This window comes from Solanum lycopersicum, chromosome 3 (genome assembly GCF_036512215.1).
Source record: "Solanum lycopersicum chromosome 3, SLM_r2.1".
Taxonomy (NCBI): Eukaryota; Viridiplantae; Streptophyta; class Magnoliopsida; order Solanales; family Solanaceae; genus Solanum; species Solanum lycopersicum.
The window spans coordinates 30,437,506-30,459,717 of record NC_090802.1 but is presented as its reverse complement, the minus strand read 5'-3'; the positions used below and the strand labels follow the sequence as shown (position 1 = coordinate 30,459,717).

General features: G+C 34.1%; 1 protein-coding gene across 1 annotated transcript; it reads right to left on the bottom strand.

The window, feature by feature from the left end:
* Nucleotides 1-7,936: 7,936 nt before the first annotated feature.
* Nucleotides 7,937-8,260, bottom strand: LOC109119720 (uncharacterized). The gene has a single exon (XM_019212637.1). The coding sequence runs from the start codon at nucleotides 8,258-8,260 to the stop codon at nucleotides 7,937-7,939; it is 324 nt and encodes a 107-aa protein (XP_019068182.1).
* Between the last annotated feature and the right edge of the window lie 13,952 nt (nucleotides 8,261-22,212).

The following is a 22,212-nucleotide window of genomic DNA, read 5'->3' as shown; positions in this document are numbered from 1 at the left end:
TAATAATCAATCTATATATATAATAGGAGAAGATAAAACACCACATGTTAGCGCCAAAATTTTAAATTATAAATAATTAAAAATTATATAAATAACTAAATGCTATAAATTCAAAATTAGAAATTAAAATAGACACATGTCATCAACATACAGAAACAATGACAAGTGTCAGCACTTTAAAACAAATTTAATATTCTTTTACTCCTTTATTTTTATAATGATTTAAAAGTTTTTTTTATAATTGATAAATAATTTCAAATTTAAATAAGTTATAACTGTTTTATTTCGAAAAAATGTTTTATGTTTTTTAGACTTGGTTTTAGAGTCGCCACTTAATTTTAGGAAAATCAAGAAACCTTATTTTTTTTCAAAAGATCAAAACAGTTAATCTAATGAAAAAATCTTTAAGGGGGTTCGGGGTTCTTATTAGCATTTTAGGAATATGTTTAAGACACGTAAAATACCCATTAATACGATTTTCCGGCAACTAAAATATTTGGCTTTAAATAACTTTGACGAGATTCAAATTTATTAGAAGTCCTTAAAAAAGAAGTGAAATATCATCCTAATTATCTAAGTGAAATTTAGCTCGCAAATTCTATTTTAAATCTATTTTGACTTGATTGATTTATTTAAATTGTTAAAACGAAATAGCGTCTTGTGGGGATTTAAAATTTTTAACCCTAAAACTAACGACAATTAAACAAGCAAATAGGCGATAAAGCAAAAAGGGAAAGATAGAGAGTTGGGTCTAAATCTGATTCCGGTCCGCCTGGACCGATATTTGGACCTATTTCGTTTTGGGGCTTTGGCCTGTTTCAATAGAGTCTGTCCTAAGTTAAATGGATAATAATAAGTAAATGAAAATGCGACAAGGGCTTAAGCCCAAAACAACAAAATACAGAATTTAGAAAAAACTAAATTTGAACTTCATGGTCCAAAATCTTCAACTTCTTCGACTTCGGGGCTTGTTCATCAGATTTAGCGACTGGTTGTCTCAAAAAAGGAATTTGAGCCTTCGTGACCTTATCTCAAAATTCAAAGGAGGAAAGGAGAGCTCATGGTGAACTCGCACAAACTCACATGCAAATAAACACATATTCATAAGTGATAAGAATAGTAGTTCATAAAAGAAAAACGAAAAATACATCTCCAGGACAAGGACTCAAAAGGATAATAAAAAGAAATAAATAAATAAATAATAAAAAATAAAGATAAAGGGAAATTGAAAGGCCAAACTTACGACTTCATTAAAACTACTGTTGATGCGAAAATGGTAAAGAATCATCGACAAGGCAATTATCTTCTTTCAAATGACTTTAAAGGATGTTTTCAATCTCACAGCAAACATTAAATAGACCAGTTGAATCAACCTACAGAGTTAAAACTTTTCAGTAAAGAAATATTACCACATGACTTAACAGTGAAGACAAGCAATTGCCGATTTAGAAGGAAAAATTTTCATAGGTCACACCAGATGTTAGAGTCTCACATCTTCTAACAAGAAACAAAAGTTTAATGCGAAAAAACAGAACTTGAAACTCATGTGTATTGGACTCAAATATACAAAGACCACCAAAAGTTGTAGAAATAAGCACAAAGAGAAAAAGAAACATATTACATGGAAATTCAATGAACTATCAGTGTCACAATTATACAATACGATACAAGCATATCATATAGATTGATTTTAAGGTTCCTACCCATAAGAGAAATCAAGATGATAAAATAACCGCATATGCAACTAAATATTGCTAAGATGAAATAAACTCGAACTAGTAAGAGAGGAGAGGCGACAAAATTCAGAAATCTAATGTTCACCCTTGTTTCTTGGATCGAGTTCAAGCAACTAGACTTTGACATGGATTCTAACTGTTTACCATCTAATATTGATTCGGAAGAATGGGAAATAAAATCTACGACTAATAATGACTCAACAATATAAAACAGATAAAACAGACAGTGACAGGTGTAACATGTAGGACGACAAAGTTAATAAAACTAGCACTAATCACATATTTTGTACAAATAAAATCAATGAGATGACGGACATGAAATAAACATTTCAAATATCATTAGGATTATAACCAGGTCTTTAGAGAAAGGAAGGGTGAGACATAAAGGACATCATGTTGAAACAAATCGTTTTTGTCAAATCAAATGAAGAAGATTGTGCAAGCAACATTTAAGTTGTGAGCCATAAAAAAAACAAGTCATTAGACTAAATCTAAAACGTCACATAAAATGACCACTCAATCTTAGATCAATTCAAACATTTGAAGTTAAGATTATGAGTAGACAAAGAAATAAAGCAACGAATGACCATGAATCTGGACAACAAAATATTCTCATACATTATACTATTATCTTTTTTATTATTTTTTATTTTTACTTTTTTTTAATTTATGCAGGAAACTCATCAAGGCAGTCACAATATAGTGGAGATACGCGAGCACATATGACTTCAAAGACAACTAGAATCTGGCTACACATACACCAATCAAAAACAACAAGGGTGAGATAAGAAAGAGAGAGATTTATCATCGTCAGAGCGGTGAACTAAAGACAATTACGATCTTAGAAGGAGGGCGACTTCACCGCCAATTTCAGAAAAGAAACTTCATGGAATACTGCAAACTCCCGGCAACAATGAATAAGTGAAGAGAATATATCTTTATGACATATTTCTTATGTTATAACTCAGTGGTTCATTTTCTGTATGGTCTAAAGCACAAGAGAAAAATGAAAGAAAATTAAACCCTGAATAAGAAACCCCTTCAGTTGGAGTAGAAGAGATGCATAAATACATGCGAAATTAGTGTTTTTTATCTTTCTTTTTTATTTGGGGGGGGGGGGGGACAAAAAATCGACAGAGGGAACAAATTCAGAAAAAATCAAAAACCCTAAAAACATTCACCATTTTTGGCAGACATACCTTTTCTGAAAATTTTGACCCATCCCAGAAGAGGAAAGGCATAATAGATTGCTAGATCGACTCCCACTGTACCTTCTACTTGACATGTCTTCATCTGGAGGACGCAAAGATGCAAAACGTGTGTCTTGCTGGTGCTTTCTACTGCTGCAACCGTACGAAGACATGGACGAGGGGAGGACGATGAAGAGGGGCAGAGTACTGCCTATACGCTCCATGTATTTGGACGTGAGTGAGGCACAATTTCTAACGCCGATGTTCACGCCATTTGGAATTAAAAGCGTTGGAGAAATTGTTGTTCTTGGAGTTATTGATGCCGTTGAAATCATCGTGTATCATCGAGCATGTATTGCTGCTCTGTCGCATGTGTCGCTATTGAGATCATTCACGTTGGGATTGCTGGAATAGTTGGGATTAGAAAAGGAAAAGGAATCGGGTCGGGTTAATTTAAAGGATGGGTTGAAAGAAGATTGGAAAAGAGGAGGGCTTGGAAAGTTTGGAGTATGAGTTGGCTGAAATTAAGTAAAAATTGGTTGGGTCATTGTGAAAATGGACTGGGTCGACTGGATGAAAAGGGGTTTGGGTTGGGTTAAAGTTGGCAAGTAGTTGGGCTACTGGAAGAATTAGAGAAGGCCCAAAGTTTGGTTTCTTTAATGGGTTTAAGGTGAGGAGGTCAAGGATGTGTTGGATCTTGAGTTTATAAAATAGCCAAATTGACTAAAATAATTAACAAATTCGGCTCAAATTTAAATAATACGGATTCATATTAATTAATTAACAAGTTTCTTAATCTTAACGAAATAAAATAATTAACTTAATTGTAAACTAATGATTCTAAATTACAAACAAAATTTACAAGATTAATTTAATAAAATAATTACTAGACTTAAAATCTATTTGAGATAATTTTCGAAATGTTTTGTAATATAAATTAATTGCATGCAAAATTATATAAAACACATATATTGCTTAAAAATTATAAAAATGATAGAATTAATTAAAAGTAACTTGAAAAATATTTTAAACTTAATAAAAACTAATTATTTCAAATTGTTCGAATTTAGGAAGCTCGACGATTAATTATTATTGGGGAGGGTCAAAATTAGGTGTCAACAATTGTCCCTTATTTTACTTGGATTAATGCAAGAAATTCGAGGAAAATGAAATTGACCAATCCAATTTTGACCAACCACCTATTCATCTTTAAGAAGGGATTAGGTATGGACTTTAGGAATTATGACCGAACCCTGAAAATGTACTTCATACATATCTCAGACTATCTGAGATTTTCAGACAACTTGTAGTTCGATACACTTGATTTATCGCACGAATTCAAAAGAATTCGATACCAAATTATGAAGGGGTCGAGATGCTCGAAAATAAGATTTAAGAGTGAATGTTGGAATACAATCAAGTTTTCAACACTGCCCACCTACATATCCTTAGACCTTAGGAATCAGGCGTTTGTAGTTCGATTCGATCGATTGAAAAGGATATCTATCATGCTAGATAACCTATGTTTCTTGAGAAGTGACAAATTAAGTCTAGTATGAAAAGGAGTCTTGCAAAATCTTAATCATGAATGTGTTGCACTTCACACCCATAATTAAGAACTTAAACAAACATAATTTCCAAAGCTCTTGGTGAATTGTCACTCAGATTGGAAAGTTGCTTTCGGTGAAGATCCAAATTTCTAGATGCAAAACTGAAACTGACAAACCTAAAGAAAGACCCACATGCCTTCTGATAGGGGTGTAATTTGATTATGGTGGAAGTCGCTCCTCTGCTCGTGTCCAAAGAGTTTGATACTCCTCCTTGGACTATATCTTAGTTCGATGCTAAGAAAAAGTTCCACGTTGTGTTGCTCCTTTTTTATGTCGTCCGCATCTGTGGTTTGTTTTGGACAATTCATCCTTTCGGATGCTCTCGACAAATACTGATATAAAACTCATTAGCATACAATTCAAATGGAACATAGTATCTTTTTACCGTGTTGACACTTATTTGCTCTCCTTCAACAAGTGACATCAACATCCATTAGGTTTGACATAAAGCAAATAAATCTTATGTCTTATGTTTGCAATATAATCTTCAAGTACTCTTTATTTGATGTCAAAATAATAAAAGGCTGATGCAGTGTGGATATTTTTCTCGATGTCGTCTTTGATGATTCTCTTGGTGTTTACTCTTGCCAAATAAAAGATGCGGTTGATGTTGATAGGTAAATATTACTCTTGAGATGCGCGATTTTCTTTCCTTACAATGCATAATTCCTTTTCCGCGATGCATGGATTCCTTCTCTTGCTATTCATGTCATTCTTTTCGTGGTGCATGGATTCCTTCACTTGCAATTCATGACTTCTCTTCCGTAATGCATCAAATCCTTCTCTTGCAATGCATGATTTCTTTTTCGTGATGCATGAACTCCTTTCCTTGCAATGCATGACTTTTGTTCCGCAATGCATGGATTCCTTATCTTGCAATACATGACCTCTTTTCTGCGATGCATGAATCTCTTTCTCTTGCAATGCATGACTTCTTTCTCTTGTAATGCGGGACTTTCCCTACGATGCATGAGTATCTTTCTCTTGCAATGCATGACTTTTTCCACGATGTACGAAGATAAGGGTGACATATCTCGATGCTGCACGAAGATGATACTTCATCGACTAATACATGTGATCTTCTAGGTATCTTTTGAGTGGCAGTTTCATATCAATCGATAATACAAATAATAAAAATAGAAAATAATGTCCCTCGGAGTAGCGGTGTCATCTCATTCAATAATATGGTATAGATGACTCTTCGAGTAGTACATTATCATGTCTGATAATACAATGCAGATAAATGTATTTCAAGTATCTTTAGTTGACGAAAACCCGTAAAATATCTTTTCTCGAGTTATTTGTTTTATCTTTGAACATAGTTTTATGTTCATTATAGACTTCGTGTTGTTGGGAATCGAATGAAATAATGTTATTCATATTCCCAAGTCTTCGATATAAGCAACATAAAATATTTCCTGCATCCACGGAAAAATTGTAAATTTTGGGGAATCTTTGCCCCCTGACTTCTCCATATTCATCGGATGGAGGAATTTTGTGATTTCAAAGTGAACCTATAAACCTGCATCCAGAAAAAATTGTTAGTTTTAAAATGAACCGATATGTGTTGATTTCTTCAGTAGTCTATTCCTTGTCCTGCTATCTTCGGTTGATTTCTCCGTTCTCCCGCATCTTGATAGATAAGACAACATATTTTATGCTGAGAAATACATGAAACATAAAGGATAAAATTTTAAGAAAATAAATTTGCAAAAAAGTAGTATTTGAAAAGGGTCACTACCAAGAATCATGTCACGTCTAGCTTAATAAATGTCTTTGAGGTTGATGTCTTTTAGTCTATCTAATTACTTGGTGGAAAGCATTCAAAGTTACTCTAGATTATCGATGAACTCATGCTGAAATTTTTAGGCCATCCTCAAAATTTCTATACTAGTAAAGTGTCGATGAATCAGTGTCAAAATTTTTGAGATTTTCTCAAAAATTTTGTCCCGGTTGTGAATCTCGAAATATGTTTCATCTTGACTTGTTGAGGAAAATTCTTCTTCTCGAGAATTTTGGAGTCTTACTCAAATTCTGTTCCAATTTCTATTGGCACCAAAAATAGAAATCTTATAGGAGATATGACCGAACCCTTGTGGCGCCTACGTATCCCATTGAGGCATAAATCAGTTCAAACATAGTTCCCCTAAAGGTCAATAAAATTAGAAATTTACAAAGAAAAATGACCGACGCAGACATAGGCCTCGTACGTATGTCATTCGTGAGAATTCAGGTTGAACGTAGTTCAAATACAAAGAGATATTATTAAAAGGAATAATGGGTGATCAAGGCCGACATAGGCCGCCTACATATCTCATTCTTTAGAATTCCGGTCAGACGTAGTTTGTTACAAGAGGTATAGGTCTATAAATAGAATAATTACTAGTGATGGAATGATTACAAGTAAATAACAGAAACACAAACTAAAGCTTAACACATAATATATCTTGACAATATCTGAGTTGATCGGTTTCGTCCATGCGGCGCCATCCATCTCTAACATGATCAAAGCGCCTTAAGATAATACCTTGTGAACCATGTAAGGTCCTTGCCAATTCCTTGCAAATTCCCCTTTGTACTCGTCCTAATGAGGAAAACTGCGCTTAAAGACCAACTGGCCAACCTCAAAAATTTTGGCTCTGACTCTGTTGTGGAAAGCGCGAATCATTCTTTGTCGATATAGTTTACCATGACAAACAACAACTATTCTCTTCTCGTCAATCAACACTAATTGATCCATCCGTTTACGGACCCATTCCACATTACTTAATTCGACTTCTTGGATGATTCTTAATGAAGGTATCTCAACTTCAGCAGGTATGCATACTTATATTCTGTACACTAACAAGTATGGAGTAGCTCCAATTGACGTTCTAATAGTTGTTTGATAACCCAACAAAGTATATGGCAACATTTCGTGCCAACCTCGGTAATTGACAATGATTTTCCACAAAATCTTCTTGATGTTCTTATTGGTGGCCTCTACAACTCAGTTCATATGAGGACGATAAGTAGTTGAATTTCAATGACTAATATTAAATTGCTTACATATGTCTCTCATCAAGTGATTGTTGATATTTGCACCGTTATCAGTAATGATATATTTTGGTACTCCAATCTTTCATCTACAACTTTCTTGGTCACCGACTTGTACAAAGTTGCTTCCACCCCCTTGGTGAAGTAGTCAATGGCAACAAAAATAAAGATGTGTCCATTAGAAGTAGCTGGATCTATTGGACCTATGACATCCATGCCCCCAAGCTACCAACGGTCAAGGTGAACTCATATCATTGAGTTGGTGAGGCAGCACTCGAATCAGATCACTATGCACTTGACACTTGTGACATTTCTACAAAAACTTGCAACAATCATTCTCCATAGTCATCCAAAAATAATCGACTCAAAGGATAATCCTTGCAAGAGTGAGTCCATTCATGTTCGTACCACAAATTCCAGCGTGTATCTGTTCAAGAAGCTTTGCGGTTTCAACAACATCAATACATTTGAGAAGACCTAAATATAGAGTCTTTCTATAAAGGATTTCCCCACTTAAAAAGAAATTGAGAGTCATACGTCGTATCGACTTCTTCTGGTTGAATGTTGAATTCTCAGTATAAATCCCGGTCTCCATATACTTCTTGATATCAAAATAACATGGCAAACGGTCCAGTATTGCTTCAACATGTGAACAATGACCTGGTTGCTCCTTTAAATCTATATCCATAGGATAGATATATTAGTATCTGGATGTTTAATCATTGAGGCGATGGTGGCAAGAGCGTCATCCAACTCATTCTGCGTTCTGGGAGTTTGGCTGAACTCAACCTTGTGGAATATCTTGCACAACTTTTGTATATATTGCACATATTGTGTGATGTTTGGGTTTTTCATGGCCCATTCTCTTAAAATTAATGAATTAACAAGTATGAATCTCGGATAACCAGCAACTCATGGACATGTATGTCAATGGTTATCTTCAACCCAAGAATGCATGCTTCATATTCATCCATGTCTTTCATGCAATTAAATTGGAGTATAGCTGCCATAGGATAGTGCTGACCAGATTTTGATACTAAGACAGCTATGATACGTCTTCCTTGGTGGTTTTTCGCTCCATCAAAGAATACCCTCAAACCAGGGTATGCTTCAGAAATATTTTCACCCACAAATGGTACCTTTTTATCGGGGAAATAAGTCTTAGGCGGCTCATATTCTTCATTGACAGTATTTCTTGCAAGATGATCAGCCAAGGCTTGCACTTTTATCGCCTTCTGGGTCACATACACAACATCAAATTCACTCAAAAACTTCTGCCATTTAGCCAAATTTCCGATCGGCATCACCTAATGGAAAATATACTTCAACGAATCCATCCTGGATATGAGGTATGTGGTATAAGAATACAAATAATGTCTCAAATTCTGAGTAATCGAAGTCAAATCACAACATGTTCTCTTCAGAAGAGTGTAACAAGTCTTATATGAAGTAAATTTCTTGCTCAAGTAATAAATTGTTCGCTCTTTCTTCCCTTTCTCATCATATTAACCGAGCACGCACCCAAATGCGCTATCCGAGATAGACAAATACAATAACAATGGACTCCCCTCTTGCAGAGGAACCAACATTGGCAGATTGGACTAATAGTTCTTGATGGCATCAAAAGCAGCCTGACATTATTCGATCCATTTTGTCAAAGCATTTTTTTCAATAACTTGAAGATAGGACTACACACCATGGTGGATTGAGCTATGAATCAGCTAAGGTAGTTCAACCTTCCCACGAAAGTCATCACTTCCTTCTTGGTCTTCGGAGGCGGTAATTCCTAAATTGTCTTGATCTTGAAAGGGTCAAGCTCAATGCCCCTTCTGCTGACTATAAACCCCAACAACTTGCCAGCTGGTAACCCAAAAGCATATTTGGATGGATTTAATTTTAAGTTGTAGCAACGTAGCCGATCAAAGAACTTATTTAAATGATTCAAGTGATCCGAACTCTCGCGGGACTTGATTATGACATCATCTACATATACCTCAATTTATTTGTGAATCATGTCATGGAAGATAGTCGTTAGCCCTCATATAAGTAGCACCAACATTTTTTTTAAATCAAATCGCATCACCCTATAATGATATACACCCCAAGACGTAATGAAGGTCGTCTTCTCTGCATCTTCTTCATCCATCAGTATCTGGTAATAACTCACGTAACAATCCACAAATTACTACATTTCATGCTTAGCATAGTTATCGATTAGAATGTGAATATTTGGCAACGGGAAATTATCTTTTAGGCTTGCTTTGTTGAGGTCTCTGTAGTCGACACAAATTTTGATCCTCCTATATTTCTTGGCGACCAGAACATTGGCCAACCAAGTCGGGTATTGCGTCACTTCCACTAATTGAGACTCGATTTATTTGGAAATATCTTCTTTAATTTTTAAACTTAAATCAGGCTTAAACTTCTGAGCCTTTTGTTTTACTGGAATAAAATCTGGATTAATCGGAAACTTATGGGACAACACATTCGTACTCAACTCTAGCATATCATTGTAAACCAAGACAAATACATCAATATTTTATTTAAGAAAACGAATCAGGTCCCTTCTTTGAGTTTCAGTTAGATGGACGCTAATTTTGACCTCTTTGACACTCCTCGTCTCCACAATTCATAGTCTCAGTTTCTTTCATATTCGACTTATGTTGATTCTCGAACTGCTGAAACTGCTCAACAACTTATTCTGGCACGTTATTTTCTTCTTCGTATTCTTCACCTTCGTCATCACCTACCTTATTTTGTTCATTTGGCTCGTGACACGATATGACATTGGCAGGTTTTAAATTAATATTACTGAAATCATAAAAATACAAAGTTAGGAAAATAAATATAGTAAATAAGTAAGCAAACAAAATTTTGATAAAAGAGCCTTTCATTCAAATTGAAAAACAAACGCAAACTTTGGCCATGGAGAAGGGTCATATTGCCTTTTTAAACATTATGAGGGATTTTAAAAATTCAACGATCAAAGAAACTGCAAAATGGTGGCTCTCGGGCCTTTTTTAGACTACCACCAATTTTCAAAACATGCATAAACAATGTCCTTTCTACCAAGACGTTCGGGGAATCAAAAGTTGCATGGAGGTCTAGTTTTGCAGCTTCTCCCTTGGCTCAGCGTCGCGGATACCGGATATCTCGACCTCATCCTCTATGACAACATCAATTTCTTTAGAAAGGCCCCAGACTTCTTCCCCAAGCCCATCATCATCGGCATAATCTCGAAAAAGAAATGATTGGTATAGATGAGAAATTGGTCTGGCCAATGCTTGATCAACATTCTTGCTCTTCATCTCTGCTTCATCATTTATGGGGACGTACCCTAAACCAAACCTTACTCCTTTGGCAGGAACTTGGATAGTCTCGACAATTCCTTGGAAATTCTTTTCCAACCCAAAACCTGGGTAGAATCCATTCTAAAGCATCACATTAGCAATCATTTTGTATGCGGCAGAATAGGGGTTACGAAGCCAAATTATCATCGGTATCATTTGCCACCTCCACTATGTGGAAATCACAACCTTGAGAGACTTCATCAATGATTGGTGCACGCCCATTGGAATGACTTCCTTCATCATTAATAACCAACTCCTGCTCATTCCAAACAAATTTCATCAGTTGGTGAAAGGTAGAAGGCACATCCCTAGCAATATGGATGAACCTCCTTCCCAAAAGAAGGTTGTAGCTAGTGTTGACATCCAACACCTGAAATTCCACGTTGAATTCTGCAGGACCCATTTGAATGATCAAGTTTACTGCCTCCAGTGTGTCTCTTTGCACCCTATCTAATGCCATCAAGCTGACTTGGTTCTGCTAAAACTTTCCCAAGTCAAGCTTTAGCTACCTTAGAGCCGATAGTGGGAAAATATTGAGACTGGATCCATCATTAACTAAGACGCAGTTTATAATCCTTTTTCGACATGCAACTGTGACATGCAAAGCTTTGTTGTTCATCCTCTCTTCGAAGGGAAATTTTTCATCACAGAAACTGATTCGATGCCCTTGGATGACCTGGTTGATCATAGATTCTACATTGTTACTGCTGGTAATCACGGTCACATATATGTTATCCAAAGCCTTCATTAGGCTTGTCTGTACAGCTGTAAACTCATCAATAGAGCCCACACAAAAATCTGGGCCGGGCTCTTATCCAAATCCTTACCGATCGAATAGTGTTTGGGTTGCATTTTCCTCCAGAACTCTTCAGTTTGGCCTCACTTATCGGCTTTTTTGCTTCTACCCCATGAGCCAACTCTTCTGGCATATAAAATCTACCAGACCTGGTCATAGCTTGAGTAGAAGCAGTTTTAATCACGAACCTTGGTCGGGCTGGTGTTTCTATTGGCACCAAGGCAACAACCTTCTCCGATGTTAGAATCACGAAGTCTTTCTTATCTCTGATTCTCTACGAAGCTACAACCTTTTCCAGTTTGTCGTGAACGATCGGGACTATTGCCTTTGTTACACCCTCAAAATTAACTTAGATAGCTAGAGCCTCACATGTGTCTCAAAAGGTTAATAACATGTTAATAAAGTATTTTTATAGATAGTATAATTGATTTTAAAAGGTTTGAAGGTCAAACGTCCAAGAATGTCCACGACGTTCAAAAGTTGGTCTTTAGACGTGCTAGTGTGTCTTTATATGTTTGCCTTGTTTTTATGTGTTGTTTGAAGTCCAAAAATAGTCGAGTTGACTCTAGTATCTTAATATACATATTAAGGGTAAAAGCGTTTGGGTACGAATCAGAGGCTTGCTGCTGCACGCTTCCTTGGGCGCCCAACACGCAGCATACTGCCTCAAAAATTATTTGTGGCAAAAATCAGAGGCTGCCTTCGCAACGCACAGCCACTTCCCAGATTCGGTTGCGTCATTTTAAAGTCAATTTGGACATATCTAAAAGTTCAATCAGTATGGGGTTGTTTTGGTAACCTTGGGGGACGTTTATGAACTTTTTTTAGGACCTATTTAACCCCTTTCCCAAGCCAAAATCCCAACACCCATTAATAAATCAAAAACCCCAAAATTCTCTCTTCTTCCAAAAACCTCAAAACCTCATTTGAAGACCAAGATCAAGAACAAGCTATGAAGGTGGATTCTTGGAGCTTTATTCTTATATTTTCATGGGCTTTATAATGTAAAAGGTATGGTAATTCTTCATCCAATAGATAACCATTCATCCATGGAGTCCTTTCACAGCTTTTCCAAACATGATTCTATGTCAAAAATCCTATCTTTCAATCTAGCCATGGGTTATTTCTAAAATGGATTTCAAAAGCATTATAATGATGAATATATGTTTAGGTACTTATATTAGATAAAAATGAATTTCTATCCAATTTTATGAAGAACCCATGATCCTCCTAATTCCTCAATCGACCTATAATGTGGGTCTTGTGATATTGATTTCACATTTATAGAATTGTGATTAAATTAGATTATGTTAAATCACTTATTTCTATTAATATCTATATCAATTGAATATGAATTATGGAGGAATGATGAAATATGATTATTAGCTTGGAGACTTGGTAAGTTGACCTATTTCCTCTAATTAGCTTAAAATGTATATTGAATTGTGTTGATTGGTATGGTCCACTTATGGTGGCGGTGTTTACACTCTTATACATGTTTATGTGTTATGATCATTGCCTTGAAGGCATTAGATTCAAGATGAATTGATATGATAATTTCCATATTTAGGAAGTTGAAGGATTTAGCCTTGATTCTAATATTATGTTCTAAGTGAATTGATGTTATGTGAATTTATAAGAGTAGTCTTCCACACTAGTTGAATGATCTAGGTGTGTGGATGATGTTGTGTATATGTGATGATCATGCTAGGGTTAGGAGTGGTCTAAACCCTATATGAATGTGTGATCAAAGTATGCTAGTAATCTTCTATTCTAGTGTTGAATATTTTAGTGTCTCATATGATGTAATTTGAGTGTGTTTAGTCTATAGTCTTAAATACTCTATATTTGTGTATGACTTGAGATTTGAGGAAAAGTTGTACATGTGTTGTGATCTTTAGAGGGTGGCTTTCTCAATATTGGGTCTTAAGCCATTATGTGATCATATTGACCAATGTACACACACACTTCATATTTATTTATGAATAGGGTAGATTCATGATGACTAAGGAAATGATAGTTCTCCTATGCATCATTACCTAATTCTATGCATGTGAAGTATATGATTAATGAAGTTATGAACATGTCTGATTGGAGGTGTTTATGTGAAGGTAGATCTCACATTGTATGCACGTATCCACACACACATGATGTGTGATTGTATGAATATGTGAAAGGACATTCTCACATGAAGTAGGGTCTATGATGAAAGGACATTCTCATCTACAATCTTTTTAGCTATATGTTGTATGAAGGAGCAATCTCTTAAAGCCTTCTTTATTAATTAATGCATTAAAAGGCTTAAATATATTAAAAGGGGAGTTAGAGCCTAGCACTGAGTGAACATGACAAATAAGAGTGGGAGCTTCACGTTAGTAAGTCCGGCTTCCCACAAAGAGAACCTTCATGTTTAGCAAGTCCGAGTTCCCAACATAGATGTTGTCTCATGAGGTGGAAACCTTCACGTTAGCAAGGCAAGGTATGTAAAAACGATCTCTATGTTCCATAACTACGTGCCCCTGTAGGTTATAGCTTGTGCTTTTCACTTATATAGCTATGTACGATTGGTTACACCATAGGCAAGTTTTAACCCTCTCTTTTCGGTGTGGAAGTAGAACACCAGATTCCATGTAGCTCATGGTCTATGTCGGTTATGGCTAAATCTACCAAAGTAAGAAATGAACTTAGATAGGATTATGGACTCTAATTACAACTCCTTGAGAGGATTACTTAGTATAGGTTGGATTATGTCCCCTATCCATGCATTGCACAAGTGAACTTCAAGAAAGGATAAAATTAGTACATGTATACAAGTAATACTTATGTGATGTTATGTATGAATGTATTTTTAAGTGAATTTTCTATGATTAAGACATGAATTATGTATATGTGTCTGAATTACACTCATGGATTCTAAATGGGTTTACTTAGTATATGTAGGGGTATGGGACTTCATGTGTACATTGCACAAGTAAGATTGTGAAGGGGTTATGAGGGTGGTTTGCTTATAGTATGAACTGAATAACTTACGAATAAGGTTGTAGTAAAGGAAAGAGTCCTTATATTATGCTATGAAATATATGCCTAATGTCAAGTTGTGAATGGGAGTGTTATGACTTGTTGAGTATGTTATGCCTAGTATAAGGTGACTTATTAGGTACATTTGGTGGAATTAGTATCATGGGATGCTACCTACACATTGCACTAGTGTGACTTAGAAATTGTCTTAGGTGATAGTCCTTATGTGGAGTTGATGTCTATGAGGTGCTTCAGACTTACGAATATATGTGATTGTGTTATGAATCATATTTTTAAAGATTATTGTAAGGTGGCCTCAACTTGATACATTAGACTAAGTACACTTGAGAGTTACTAAAGGAAAGAAGTAAAATAAAAGAGAAATAATTTATGGTAAGTATTGAATATGTTCTAAAGTATGATAAATGACTTTATGTGTTATTATGAGTATTATCCATGTCTACATGATGTGTGAACTATATTGAGTTTATATGTGCCTATGTTCATGAAGTTTACTAAAAAGACATGTTTCATGATTTCAAATGAAGTGTCCTCTTTAAATGCATTGTTCTCATACTTAGTGCATTCTTATACTAATATCATTCTTCTTCATCTTTCTACACAAAGTGTAGGTGGTGATGGCTAGAGGAGGTCCCCAAAGTGAAGATCTTGGATAGATCTCCCAAGTTCAAGAAGATGGATCCTTATAATTCAAGGATTTCCCTATGTCAAGTTCCTATTAAATTATGTAATAGCTTAGATATTATTTTATGTTGTTAAGGTTCGTGTCCCTATTCTAATCTATTGGTGTTGAGTTGATGGAAAAAAGACTTAGAGTCTACTTATGTACTTATGATTTTATTTATTTATATATATATATATATATATATTTGTTCTTTGAAAAGGACTACTAGAACTTGTTGTCTCCATTAATTCTTTTTGTCTTAATATAGATTCTAACTCCGATATTTCACTATTATCATCTTGTATTTGTGTCATTATATTATTGCTTTTTTCTAATTTATCCTGTAAATTTTTTTCTAATCTGTATCCTTTGTTATCAGTTCTTTGTTCACATATTTTGAAATGAGATATAGTTTGTTCTAGATTTAAGTCTTTTAATTTACATCCTTTAGGTGTAAATAGTCTATTTTTATTATTTTTACATATTTCTTTTGCTTTTTCTATAGCTAAATCTACTGCATAATCTTCTTCTAGTATTACTTCTATATTCATTCCTGTTAAAGGCATTTCTTCTATGATACTTTCTTCTTCTAAGTCTTTTTGAGCTTCGTAATTATAATCTGTAAATCTAATTGAAGGCTCTCCTTTAGAATTTGTGTATATTAAATGAGCATCGGGTATTAAGGCTTCTTTTGCTTTAAAATCTCCTAATTTCCATTCTAATCCTGCATATTCTTCAGGATTTATTTTTATCGGTTTTATTAATTTTATTCCTTTATTTCCCATTACTTCTACTACGTCTTTTATTTGTAATTTAAATCTAGTATTACTATTATCTGTCATTTTCCCTAAGAATCCTACACATATTAGTAAATTTTTTCCACTATTCATTTCTTCATATCCTTTAGTTTGTATTCCTATTCTAATTTGAGTTCCTAATTCATCTAAATTCATCATAAAGTCTGGACTTATATAGAAAATTCCTCCATTATTAGTCATGTCTACTTCTGTTAGTCCTATGATTGCCTTTTTTATATCTGACCATCTATTATCATATATGGTAATTAATGTTTTTGTTCCTAAATTTTTTCTAGTTAATCCTTTAATTCCTATTACTATTAATCCTAAATGCATTAAATCCTTTTTAACATCTTTTATTTCTTTTACAGATTCTTCATTTATGAGGGGTAAAGATACAGAGTTTTTTTCTAATACCGATAATTGTTCTTCTCTATAATGTCTATATAATTGAGATTTTGAATTTGTATGATATAAAACTTTTGGATTTAATAAATTTAATTGATTCTGTTGGAAAATTTGTATATCTTTATCTGTATCTATTATTTCGTCTAATTGTTGATTATTTTCTTCTCTTGCCTTTCTATTTAATATTTTTGATATAAAGTTATTACTTATTTTATTCTGGGTGTAACTAGGTCCTGGTCTTTTATCTCTTGATCTAATTGGAAAAATGTCCATTTTTTCTGCTTTTTAACTATTTTTTCTTGTTGAGGAGTAATTTCTATTTTGTTTAACTTTTCTATTAGTTCTTCTACTCCAGTTGTACTTATATTTTTACCTTCAGATTTTTCTTTTTTGTCTATCTTTTTATGTAATTGTAATAAAAGTGATATTATTATATTATTTTGTTGTATAATAACTTGATCTGATTTTGAAAATGGGATGAAATCTTTATAATCTGATGGAAGGGTTAATCTTTTTTCTATTAATTTTATTGCTTCCTTATTTGTTTCTGCTTCTATTAAATATATCATGAAAGAACTTTTTCTTTTATTGATTCTAATTCTGTCTTTATTTCTTGTAGTTTTATGATTAAAGTTCTATTAATTTCTTCTTTTAATTTATTATTTAATTTTTTAGTTAACTCTATTCCCTGTTCTTTTAGATGATCTAAATTGTCCTCTATCTTATTGAAAATTTGTTTTTGTCTATTATAAGTTTCTTCTTGTTCGTTTAATATCTGTATGATTTTATAATTATGTTCCTTAATTTTTTCACTAAGGTTTATTAATAAATCTATTAAAGTATTATATTGAGGATCTTCTGTGTGTAGACTATGTTCTCCACTATCAAAATTACACTTAATAATATTTTCTCCTTTTCTCTTGAATCTTTTTTCTGAGGTTATTTGTAAATCTAAATATTCTATATTTTTTAAGGAAGCTATTTTTGCTATTTTATCCTAACGTAGCTAATTTATAATTTTTTCTAAATTGTTTAATCCTTTAAGTGCAATTATAAATACTTGTATTAATACCTTGTATTTCTTACTTTAATCCGTTTATATATTCTTCGTTATTTATATTACGTTCAAAATCTATTGGTTTGAAAAATTCATTTTCACAAATATATATATAGGCTTCTAGTTCCTATGCTTCTTTTTGTAGTCTTTGTTTTTCGTTTATATTTCTATATAATATCCAATATTTTACTCTTATATTTTTAACAAAAGGAAGATTTTTCATAGAATAATTTTAATTGGGATTTTTCTAGATATAAAATGTCTTGTTAATTTCTTTTCTGAGCTAAGAAGAATATATGATCTAATCTATTACTTATTTCTTTTTTAGCGCTTATTGAGTTGTTTGTTTTTATGTCTTTTAATTATCTATCTAATTCTAAATATAAACTTAGTAATTATTTTTTAACTTTTTTATATTCTCTAGTATTTTTATATGGTCTTCTCATATATTAACCTACTGAGTTGTAATAATAAGGATTATTTTTAATTATTTTTATTCTTTCTATTAACTCTTTTATTTCAGATTCTACTTGATTTATTTCTTCACTAATTTATTTTTGAGATAATATTATAGTTTCTCTAAGTGTATTTAATGAATGTTTATATGTATAAGTTAAGGATAATCTTAATCCTAAATTATATAAATGATTTTCTAAAGATTTTTTATATAGTATAACTATTTTTAAATGTTGTCTATTATAAAACAAAGTTCTATGATAAGCAAAAGTTTTTCTAGAATAATAATCTTTTCTCATACAAGGTCTTTTAGATCTATGGCTCTGATACCAAAATAAGAAGATGTTTCAAATAGATGTTTCTGAATTAAATAGTGTAGTTTTTTCTTAATGTTGTACAGTCCTACTCAGTACTTCTTCACTCTATCTTGTTCTATTATGTAATTATCATATTATGTTTCTAACTTCCCTTTTTTTATGGACTCTGTCCATTCATGAATCTATTTTTACTGTTCATCTCTTTCTCTTAGCTTTTGTTCTTAAAATTAATTTTCTTTAACTACACCCCGGATTTGGTCATTTCATTTTTGAGGTTTAACCTCTTAAAAGGTTCTTAGATTTCATTTCAAGTTTTGTGAAAAGTTATTTTGGAAGTCGTTCGGGTTTCCCGAAAGGGAAACTTCACTCTGTTCTTATAATGTAAGTTTCATATTTATGTTTCTAGTACAACTTCCCATATATGTAAATTATGTGTGCTAAGTTCATGTAAATATATGAGTTTTATATATTTTAAATTTTGTTAAGTTTATATATCATCATGAATCTATTTTACTTAGTATATGGTTAGTATCTTAGCGTCTTAAAATTATTGATGGATTAACTTGTAAATTCCTAGGAAATTGTGGGGTCAGTTCGAAAGTTCGTGGATGAACTATGAATGACCAAATCCGGGGTGTAGTTAAAGAAAATTAATTTTAAGAACAAAAGCTAAGAGAAAGAGATGAACAAAAAAAATTGATTCATGAATGGACAGAGTCCATAAAAAAAAGAGGGAAGTTAGAAACATAATATGATAATTACATAATAGAACAAGATAGAGTGAAGGAGTACTGAGTAGGACTGTACAACATTAAGAAAAAACCACACTATTTAATTCAGAAACATCTATTTGAAACATCTTCTTATTTTGGTATCATATATATATATATATATATATATATATATATATATATATATATGAAGTATTGTTCTATCATATGATTTAAATTTTCTGCCACTTTTATGATGCAATGAAAGATGTCTAAGGGCTGGTCTTAGACCTCCGAGAGGTCGACGACGTTGTGTAATGACTCAAGGGTGCTCCTTTCTCCTAGGGTGTACTTGCGGGTAGTAACAACCTTAGTCACGCAACAATCGTCATCTATCTCTATCATATTGATAGTGGCGTCCCCATGATTTGGCAAAGATTACTGTTGACATTGGGCGCGACATTCTGAAGGGAGACTACTTTCTTGTCAATCAGGTCTTGGATTTTGTGGTTGAGGTTAATATAATCCTCTGTATCATGACCAATGCTGTTAAAATTAAATGCACATTTCTGATCGAGTCTGTAGAACCTGGAGTTAGTATCCACCGGCTTGGGCCCCACTGGATGGATATAACCTGCCGCAGTTAATCATTTTGGTGGGTTTTTTCTTGAATTTGGAACGAGTGGGATCGTAGTTGCCTTGTTGAGGAGGAGGCATCTGACAATCATTTTAGACGTTAAGATGGGGGGCTTGATACCTTGGGTAGGTATTAGTTTTTGTAATTATGCAATGGAACTTGGTAGTTCAGGGGGAGGGGTTATTTTGGTAAACTGGAGCTTAGGCTTGATATATCGAGGAGTGCTCTCGGTAATTTGACCGCGCGTTGGCAGAGTTGGGAACAATGCTTTGTTAATGATGAGATGGAGTTTGGTAAGATGTAGGGTAATTTTTGTAGATAGAGGGTGAAGTTTGATAATTGGGAAGGGGAGTATTTTGATAACTGGGAGGAGGGGTACTTTATAATCAGCTTGTCTATAACAAGCATGTATGAACTCTATGAAGGTCGAGACAGACCTTGGGACGATGAGGATCTCCTTGGGGTCTTCTTCCCCTCATAAGAGATAACAGAGACATCTTTTTCTTTTTTTTAACAACCTCGATGATTCGGGCGAGGCAGCAACCAGGCAATCTTCTTGATTCTTAATCCATCTTTGATAGTGTCACCTACATTAATTATCTTGGCAAACTTTGCTCCAACGAGCAGCATGATTCTGTCATACTACTCGGGTTCCTAAACCCGCACAATACTTCAACAATCTCCTTTACAAACATAGGAGGCCGAACTCTAGCCGTCTTTTTTTTTGTCATCTATATGAAAACTCTCTGTAGCATTCATTGGATTTCTGCTTCATCTTTTCTATGGAATAACAATCAGGAACAATTTCCACATTATAAGCAAATCGTTCTATGAAATCCTTAGCCATGGCATTCCAACTAGGCCACTGTCTTTTTTCGTGAGACGTAAACCACTCCAGAGTCTCCCTGCTTAGACTTCGGCTAAAGAGCCATATCAGCAGAACCTCATCTCTAACAACTCCCACGAGTTGGTCAGAGTAGACCCTTAGATGCTCTAAGGGGTTCCCTATTTCTCCAAAAGTGCCAAATTTTGGCATCTTGAATCCTTTTGCTAGGTACAAATTCTGATAAATGCATAAATCCTCATAGTTCAGACCGGCGACATCAGGATTACATTGCAACTCTTTCAATGCCCTTCGAATCTCCTCTTTTATGTCTATCTTCACGACCTCTTCTTTCGACCTCCACTCCCTTTCATGTTCCTCATAGTGGTCGAGCTCAAAACCATTCACGTTGTTTTCATTGGGAACAGGGATTCTAAAAGTAGTTTTTGGGGTAGTGGTAAAGCGACGAATGAACTTGCAGCATTTTGGGTGGTTTGATAGTTTTGAGGGGATGTTCGGGGACTGGTCTGTTGATTTTGGTGATGGATGGGCATTTGGGGGTTATATGTGTTTTGGTTTTGTGGGGTAGAGTTGTTTGGTAGTTGGTATTTTGAGGGGGGGTGGCATTTGAGGATTGTTGTTTTGAGGAGAGGGTGGAGTCCGATAGGAGGTTGAGGCGTAGTGAGGGTTCTTCATGGTTAAGTCTATGACTGAAGGGTTTTGAGCAAGAGTAGAAGGTGGGTTCTGAGCTTGTTCCATGTTAGAAAAAGAGGGAAAGTACAATAGAGTCCTTCCATCTGTCGAAGCATTGGAAGTAGAACTCGGTGGAGACAGATCTTGTCTCCTCTACATGTAAACCCTCATTTCGACAATCTATTGCATCAGTTGCATGATCAGTTCATCCTGATCTACAATGGCAGGTTGAGCTAACACAATGTCAGTCATGCTGATTTCTTCATTGTTGTCACCCATCTCTACTTTTCCTTTATGTGAACTTTGGTCGGGAAAGGAATCTGTAGGGCCTTTGGATCTAGTGAAATAGGGATGATCAGCCCGTTTTATCATAACAAACCAGTATTTAACTACTTGTAGAAAGAAAATAACATAGAGGCAAATTTGTTAGTTTGAATTCACATGCATAATGAAGAATATCACACAGAGAGCATATAAACAAACAAAGTCCCTTTGTTTTAGAACATGTTTACCCACGAGTAATGGGGGACTTTTTTTTGAACAAGGAGAAATTTGCTTGTTTTAATTTGAGAGTATCTCAAAAAGGTTAAATCACGTTGAGTTATGGTCTTGTTGCTGCATCTTTTGACATCCATTGATCTAGACCTCACATTCCCTTGTAGAATGAATAGGGAGAATGAAAATTTTGAAAGATAGGGGTCGTGCCTTGAAAGGATGCCTACGTATCTCACACAGAGAATTCATGCCCTACTTAATTTGATTCCAAAAATAAAGACTTGTTTTCATTCATTCATTCTCAACGGTTACAAGGAAATTGAAAAACAAATGGTAAAGCTTCTAAAGATAAAGGTGACTCCATCTTAGTCAATCTTCTCCTTGTTGTAGCATTAGTC

What these genes read in the sequence shown, in the direction of transcription:
- LOC109119720 (XM_019212637.1), bottom strand. Translation starts at nt 8,260, where the DNA reads ATGGATATAGATTTAAAGGAGCAACCAGGTCATTGTTCACATGTTGAA.